We start from the raw sequence: 8,480 nt of genomic DNA, 5'->3' as shown, positions 1-8,480 counted from the left end.
ACTCCTTGCAACAAAACAATTTTAAGGCAACTCCTTGCAACTGCTATTGGGGATAATTGTTGCATGCAAAGTTGCACATGCAACTATTTGCAACCTTTTGTTTGCAAGGAGTTGTGCACTATTTTACTCATGGTGGGATTCATGACGAGTGTCACCCATGTGTGTCCAGGGGCGGCCTTAGGAATCTGGAGGCCCGTTTCAAGACCAAATATGAGGCCCCCATATACCTATGACATAATTATTTTGTTGATACAGCCGTATTGATACAAATAGTACCTCGTCCCTTCACAATTAAAGTGTCTCCTCTTTACCTCCCAATGCTGCACATTTTACCCAGGTTATTAACATAAAATAGGTGTAACTTAACATTGTGGGAGAGAGCAAGGCAGTGAGTGAGCGAGATAGAGAGGGCCAAGAGTGGCGGGGGTTGACGTTCAGTTGGAGCTTGGAGGCCCCCCTGAGGGTGGAGGCCCGTTTCAATTGAAACTGGTGAAACATAGCTAAGGCCTCCTATGTGTGTGTCATGCTATTTGTATAGTCATCGATGTGACACCACTCAACCCCAACACTGCACATCAACTGGCTCAGTCTGGTCCGGAGTCCTGCACAGTATAGTGGGCCTACTCAACCCCAACACTGCACATCAACTGGCTCAGTCTGGTCCGGAGTCCTGCACAGTATAGTGGGCCTACTCAACCCCAACACTGCACATCAACTGGCTCAGTCTGGTCCGGAGTCCTGCACAGTATAGTGGGCCTACTCAACCCCAACACTGCACATCAACTGGCTCAGTCTGGTCCGGAGTCCTGCACAGTATAGTGGGCCTACTCAACCCCAACACTGCACATCAACTGGCTCAGTCTGGTCCGGAGTCCTGCACAGTATAGTGGGCCTACTCAACCCCAACACTGCACATCAACTGGCTCAGTCTGGTCCGGAGTCCTGCACAGTATAGTGGGCCTACTCAACCCCAACACTGCACATCAACTGGCTCAGTCTGGTCCGGAGTCCTGCACAGTATAGTGGGCCTACTCAACCCCAACACTGCACATCAACTGGCTCAGTCTAGTCCGGAGTCCTGCACAGTATAATGGACAGAGTAGGCCTACTCAACCCCAGTAGGCCTACTTGAGTCAGAGTCAAATATTACTCAAATACAACTGAAGGTTGCACAATCACATTTTTACTTGAGTTGAGTATGCGCTTTGAAAACAAAAATACTTTTTAAAAGCACATATTTTCATTTTAAAACACTTCTGCTGTCCTTTTACATGCGGTCTACACTGGCTTTTGTTTGCACACCAGAGTCAGACAGTTTCTAAGTTGCTTGATTCAATATTTAGATATTTGATTCATTTCCTCAGACACGTGTCCTTCCTAAAATACATAGGCCTACATTAAAAAGTAATTAAAAAAAACAGGGACGTGTTTTCTGTGAGTCTAACATGGTTAAAATGTAGTTTGAAGTAACAATGGGTTTATATAGTGTCTGTGGCTTAATCAACCAGTGAGGTCCTTGAAATTAAACAGTTTGAGAACTATAGGCCAGGAGCAGGGTTGGGACACATAACATGATGCCAAAATATGTCCCAAAAAAAATGTGAGTGAACCCCTGAGTGCTGCCCCTCCAATAATTCATGTGACCTACAGGAACCACCAGGACACTGGCCTTTTTTTTTGCCAAATCAAAAGTCAGAAAGCTGAAAAATGAACTCATTCATTGTTATATTCTCTGAACCAAAGACAAGCCTATATAGCTCCAGCTAACTAGCTTCTATATATGTGCCAATAATGTCCTATCGATCAGAAACCTATGCCCTATACAGTATGTATATATTTTCAGGTCGACCAATTGCATCCCATCAGAGAGAGAATTAAGCGCTTACAGGATAAACTAGATAAAGTGCCCCTCGGGGCACAGGTCTCCACCATGCAGGCCAGGTCAGGTTGTGGCCTCCTGGTGGCGCTATAATAGGCCAATGTGAAAAGGGGCCTTTTCTTCTTACGCCTTGGGTGGCAATTCGATGATTTGAGGCATTTTGTTCCAAAAATGTGTTTTGCAAAAGACCACCTGTTGGTGGTGCTATAACAGGCCAATGTGACAAGGGTGGGATATATTCCTCAGCCTAGTAGGAAAGTCTGTGAAAGAAGTCACGTAAATTGCCCGCTGTGTTCATGATTTGAGGCTTATTTTTATTTATTTCTTTATTATTATTTTTCTTTTTGAAATATCGGACAGATCCGTCTTGAACACATGACTATAGAGATAGCTAGTGTGTAACGATTTGCGGGATTTTGGACAGAATCTGGAGGAGTAGCCTAATATCAAAAAATTTGTTTTTCAAAAGTCGGCCTCCTGGTGGCGCTATAACAGGCCGTTGTGGAAAATTTGGGGCAGAGGTTGGCATCCAGGGAGTGTGTGTGCAAAATTTGGCATCGACTGGGTTAACGGTGCCGGAGATTAGCTGGTAACAGACGGACGGATCAACGGACACACACACACGGACGGACACGGACGGAGTGCAAAACATACTCTCTCCCCATGCCTTCGGCCTGGTGGAGACAAAAGTGAAATTGGAAGTGACAAAACAAAAACAAAAACTATTAGGGAACAATATGAAATTAAAGCTTATAAATGGGTTCTCTATCCTGATTGCATGAAATTTAAATTGTATCATGCAGGACTTCCAGGTCACCTCAAAAGGTCTTTTCTGTTTATCAAAGAAGCTGGAGAGATGGGTGGGTAGATAGACCAATGTTACTGAAAGGGATCGTGACATAAAAGCCCAAATTTGAATCCCATCATTTATGACACACACACGCACGCACACGCACACACACACACACACACACACACACACACACACACACACACACACACGTAGCGTTTACTTCATTTTGTGATTGACTGTAGAATTCCACTAGATAGCAGCAGAGTCTTCAGTAGAATACTTTAAGTTCTGTAGAACTAAACAGGGAGTATTCTCACTGTTCACCACAAGGAGGCACTCACAATACAAAGTGTTCTGTCAGTGGGTGAGCTGAGGCCTGTGAGGCCAAGCTAATAAAGCTTAGCTTTATCACACTGCAGTGCAAGAATGGCTTCTTCTGTTCTGATTGATTGAGAGCAATTAAAGAGAGATAAATAAGTCACATGAAGGTCACTATATAGAAACAGTACTAAATCGATAATATTGCTCAATTATCACTGTTAAATTGAGCAATCTTTACAACCCTTGGTATTATTGATCTCAGATCAAATTGATTATGAAGCTTTCCAAGAAATAAATAAAACTCTTTTACAATGGTGTTGTTTAGGCCTATATATCACTGGTTCTCAACTTTGGGTTTGGGGACCACCAGAGGCCCAATGGATCCGTTATGTTATGGGTCTGAGAGAGTACAGGTACATTTGGTTCAATTTGTACACTCAGAGTTAAATTAAGACTGAGATATACAGTACAGTGTTTATTGGGGTCCTATCAAATGGGGGATCCGTGGTCTATCAATGTATATCAATCCGGGGGTCCTTGAAATTAAAACGGTCCATCAGGGAACCTATAAGGGTCCATTTGGTTCCATTTGTGCACTCAGTTACAGATCCATTTGGACCCCATGTTGGTCCCTGGACCACATGTTGAGAACCAGTGATGTATGTAGAACCATATCTTATATCTGTGTAGGACTAGTTCCACACAGCAGCTGCTTGCTCTAGCTCCTCCCCCATCAGGGTCATGTGGTGCAGATCAAACAAAGGCTGACAGGGACCAGAGGGAGAAGCACCTGACTGACTTGTTGCTTTTACCTTGTCAATGAGGAGGGAGAGAGAGAGAGAGAGAGGTAGATGAAAGAGCAACATATGGACAGACTGTGATTTGTGGAGTTACCAGGAGTGAACAGAATTGACAAAGGCAAACCTTATCGTATGTGTGGAATACAGCAGGCATCACAGAAAGACTCTAACATGGATGTGGGAAGGGACCAACAAGCAGCAAAAAAACTGTCCCACTCCATTGATGAGATCCTGAGGAGACCCTGTGCAGGGAAAGAAAGAAGAGTGCTTCTTCGCACCTGGTCAGTCATCAAGGAGAACACAAGACACACCACCAACCACCAGTTGTCTTCAGGTACTTTAAACCCAGTGGTTCTCAAACATTTTCATGTCAAGGACCCCCAATATGTATTTGGCGTCACACTGACTGTCATTTGAAAGTATGTTGTGCCAGCCGGGGACTATTTCCCGCCCAAACAATATTTCCACTTTTATTATTCCAAGAGTTTTTGAAAGTAGCAGCTCTACAAGATCACAGCTTGTAGATGCTATTTTCTAAACTGATGTAGGCCTATGTTTAAAGTGGTTTTGATTGATTGATTGATTGATTGATTGATTGATTGATTGATTGAACACTTTATTAACAGTAGTTTGCTAAGAGTACAGTGGTACAATGAAATTATACAATGTTGCTAAGAGGATAACACAAGGGCTTTTTTCCATTGTGGTCCTATAAAACTAATTTAGCTGGGGACCCCCTGGATCCCCCTCAAGGTCCCTGGACCCCACTTTGAGAAACACTGCTTTAAACGGAATCATCTCATGGCCAGTACTAGCCAAGTGCTCCATATATGGAGATCTGAGGTTTGAGGTCAGATGTAGAGTTCCTGGCCAATATTGATGACATCAGGATCTCCATATATATTGGCATTCCCATATATGGGCTTAATATTGATGAGGGATCTCCATCCGTGATAATGTCACGTGATGTCACAAGGCCATATATGGTCATGCCTGGGGTGACTAACTAACTGACGGGAATGTACATTTTCATAGTAAATGCGACCATTTGCGAACATAACATTTTATTCACATGCAAACATTACAGAGATTTCAACATATAGCCTATAAACAAAAAAAAATAATGAGAACAAAATGAAGACGATGGTGATAATGATTGATATGTTTGTTCAGGGCAAAGGAGGAGACGTCAGATCAGGGTGAGCTTCACATCATCCCAGCTGGAGGAGCTAGAGAAGATCTTCCAGAACACTCACTATCCTGACGTCAACACCAGAGAGCAGATGGCCTCCCGCCTGCACCTCACAGAGGGACGCATACAGGTACGTTCCCAAACTTTTCTTGAATGGGTTGGTGGCACATCCGCCTGATCACTTCTTTAACACACCAGCCAAATGGCTGCTGTTTTCTTTTGCGTATTCTTTGAGACACACATACGGGTATTTCGGGGCGTGGACAAATCCGCCATTCCTTCGTCGGGTTGTAAACAACACAGCTTTCACCATTGGAATTGCATTACGGAATGTACCCATTGTTACATTTTATTATTATTTTTTGTTTTGTTGTTAACATCCGTATGACTGAGTATACCTGCCCTATAAATTAATGACGCTGGGTACAGATGACGAGCAGGCTCATCTTAAGACGTTTGATATCGCTATAACATTGCCTCGCTCATGTGTTTAAGTTTTGGAACGGCTCCGATTGCCAGGGCACTGCCTGCACTGCTTTTGTTTCTCAATAGCCGTTAGCTTCTGTTTTAGGCCGTGCCTTTGCAGGCTTTTTTCTCGGAAACTAATGCGCTGTCCGTGGTGCTGAACAGATCGGCGATGTTAGGAGGTCTTTTCTGATTATCCGGTGAGCGCGATGGGCACATTGGCGTTTTCTAGAGCAAGGGTGGGCATAATCTTTGCTCGCTAGCATTGATGCTATGCTTTAGCATCCAAGATGGAAGCCAAAAGCGGACGTGCGTCATAGTGGAATAGCCTAAAATCCCCCGGCACCCAGGCACCAACACTTTTGTCCACCAGGCGGCACTCAATGTGTTAAGGGGATAAGCCCGAAGGCAGCATGAGGGCTATGCCAAACGTTGAAGACGCAAAGCCCACAACCATTGGCCACAGGGTGGCGCTATAGCACTCAATTGAAAATGCAAACTTTGAACAGGTATTTAAGCTCATGAACCGTTTGACCGCCAGGAATAAAACTTTGATAATGAACAATAATCATTTCATTGAGACACACATCTAAGATTTTGCCGGGTCAAACAAGGGAATCATGTGACGTTGTCTGTTCTAGTTCAGATCTCAACAAAGTGAATTTAAGGATTCCGTGAAAATAGAAGATCTACAAGCTCACAACGTCTTACTATCTATAGAGGGTATGTGCGTGACATCATCATCAAACCAGGAAGTTATGCAGGAATGCCTAATGAGTGGCAAAAACTACTTTCTGGCCTTGGCAGCCCATGAATCTGATTGCATTAAACAACATTAAACAATGTTTAACTCACTTTGCCTATTGCTTTGCCACTCGATGTGCCATTCACTTTAAGCATGCGCATACTCTCTATATCATAAATGTCTGGACTCTGATTACATTTACCGCGTCTTGCATGTGGTTCAACTTTTCACCCCAGGCTTATCTTGTTTTACTACCTGTGTCCTCTGTAAGAACCTGTAGATTTATCCAGTCCTCACATCCTGCTAAAATCCTGCTTGTCTGGTCATGGTTCATAATGAATATTAATTGAAGGTGTCTCTTTTTCATCCAGCTAAACAGCATGTTAAAATGAGCCCTGGCTAATAAGACAAATATGCCTTAATATATTATAATTGCCCTCTATAACTAAAATCTAAAATGTAAAACCTTAAATATTGTATTTATTTTATAAATTGATCATTTTCACTCAATAGGGAGAACTCCTTCGCAAGTTGATGATGTAATTTGTCCATATGTGGTCCAGCCCTATGGAATATATGACATACATTATGCTAGTATAAACAACTTAATACTTCCTAAGGTTAATATGAGCATCAAAGCAATATTTGATTAGCATATATGCATTCCATATATTCCATAGGGCTGGACCACACATGGACAAATTACAGTACATCATCAACTTGCGAGGAGTTATCCCTATTGAGTGAAAGATTAACTATTTCTAAAATAAATAGAATATTTAAGGTGTCTGAAGATTTTACTCATAGAGGGCAATTAATTATAACGTATTAAGGCATATTTGTCTTATTAGCCAGGGGATTTTAACAACATGAATCCTCCTAGCGTCCAGCTGGACGAGATTTGTGGGACAAAATAGTCTGGATAGAGCCCTGGCAGACCCCGGTCAACAACGTATGGGTTGAAGTGGTTTATTGGTGTTCATACTGTGTGCTTCAGATCTGGTTCCAGAACCGTAGAGCCAAATGGAGGAAGGTGGAGACGATGAAGGATCTAGAAATGATGACCAGCGGACCAGTTCACACAGACATCATCAGTCATCATCTTGAAGTAAGACAGCTGACGTTGATGTCAGTTCTTGTAAGCCTCATTTGTGTAAGCCTAGTTTAAACATGTTTCAAGGTGGTAATTATTGATCGCAGTCTGTGACTGCTAAAAAACGTGTTAATTTCTGTTTATGACTGTAATATGAATCAATATCCATACTTACCACACTATTAGTAGTCAAATAAACCATGTAGATTCAATAAGGAGCGGTAAGTAAATGTGTCATCACTTCGTAATTCCAGGGTGAAGAGGAGATATGTGTGTTTCCATTGATAACTTCTGGTCAACATCCCCACTACACACTCCCTCACAAACAGCTCCACCCCGTTGGCTGGCTGCCCTATCAAAGGCTCTTCTGTCCAGAACATCCCTCACAACAACATCAAGCACCCCTCTGCAGACCACAACAACATCAAGTTCCCCAGGGCAGACCCCAACAACATCAAGCACCCCTCTGCAGACCACAACAACATCAAGTGCCCCAGGGCAGACCCCAACAACATCAAGCGCCCCTCTGCAGACCACAACAACATCAAGTGCCCCAGGGCAGACCCCAACAACATCAAGTGCCCCAGGGCAGGCCCCAACAACATCAAGCGCCCCTGTGCAGACCCCAACAACATCAAGTGCCCCAGGGCAGACCCCAACAACATCAAGTGACCCAGGGCAGACCCAGGCCTGGTGCCACGGTTGTGCCAGAGGGGGCCTGGCACCCTCAGTTTAAGTTTCATGTACATATTGTTTAACTATAAAAATGATGTGCCTCCTTGCCATTTTCAACTGCCCCCTCAGTAATTTCATCCTGGAGCCAGGCCTGTGCAGACCACAACAACATCAAGTGCCCCTATGCAGTCCACAAGCACCACTGTGCAGACCAACACAACTTCATGCGCCCCTGTGCAGAGTCAGACCAGCACAAGTTCTGTACAGCATAATACTCCATGTGACCACAAATGCGTGGATTTCTTTCTTTCTTTCTTTCTTTTTTCCCCCTTTTTTTGTGATTACGTTTTTATTTAGTTTTTTGTTTAAAAAAAAGACTTCCCCCACCCCACAGGTTGAACAGCATAGATAGGTTAAATACGCAACAAATAAAAGAAAATTACAATACAAAAAAAACGCTAAAACAAGACAGGTACTTTACCGTTGGAAAAGAAAGAAAGTAAAAAAAGAAAAGAAA

The 8,480-nt window shown here is 43.2% G+C and overlaps 1 protein-coding gene across 2 annotated transcripts; it reads left to right on the top strand.

The window, feature by feature from the left end:
• Window positions 1-3,761: 3,761 nt before the first annotated feature.
• LOC306922936 (uncharacterized protein) lies at window positions 3,762-8,073 on the top strand. 2 transcript variants are annotated; one of them, XM_079500854.1, is made up of 4 exons: window positions 3,762-4,127; window positions 4,967-5,115; window positions 7,193-7,303; window positions 7,618-8,073. In XM_079500854.1, the coding sequence occupies exons 1-4, from the start codon at window positions 3,926-3,928 to the stop codon at window positions 8,044-8,046; spliced, it is 891 nt and encodes a 296-aa protein (XP_079356980.1). In that variant the 5' UTR covers window positions 3,762-3,925; the 3' UTR covers window positions 8,047-8,073. The 2 variants fall into 2 exon arrangements, with proteins under 2 accessions (XP_079356980.1, XP_079356979.1); XM_079500853.1 differs by having other exon boundaries at window positions 7,543-8,073.
• The last annotated feature ends 407 nt before the right edge of the window (window positions 8,074-8,480 follow it).

This window comes from Electrona antarctica (genome assembly GCF_951216825.1).
Source record: "Electrona antarctica genome assembly, chromosome: 5".
NCBI lineage: Eukaryota > Metazoa > Chordata > Actinopteri > Myctophiformes > Myctophidae > Electrona > Electrona antarctica.
The sequence above is the reverse complement of the archived record's forward strand: the minus strand, read 5'-3'. Positions and strand labels throughout refer to the sequence as shown.

Bases quoted from the DNA above. Each gene is read 5' to 3' on its own strand.
- LOC306922936 (XM_079500853.1), top strand. From the start codon at position 3,926: ATGTGTGGAATACAGCAGGCATCACAGAAAGACTCTAACATGGATGTG. The intron at 5,116-7,192 runs GTACGTTCCCAA...TGTGTGCTTCAG, and splicing joins TCACAGAGGGACGCATACAG to ATCTGGTTCCAGAACCGTAG. The intron at 7,304-7,542 runs GTAAGACAGCTG...TCGTAATTCCAG, and splicing joins TCATCAGTCATCATCTTGAA to GGTGAAGAGGAGATATGTGT.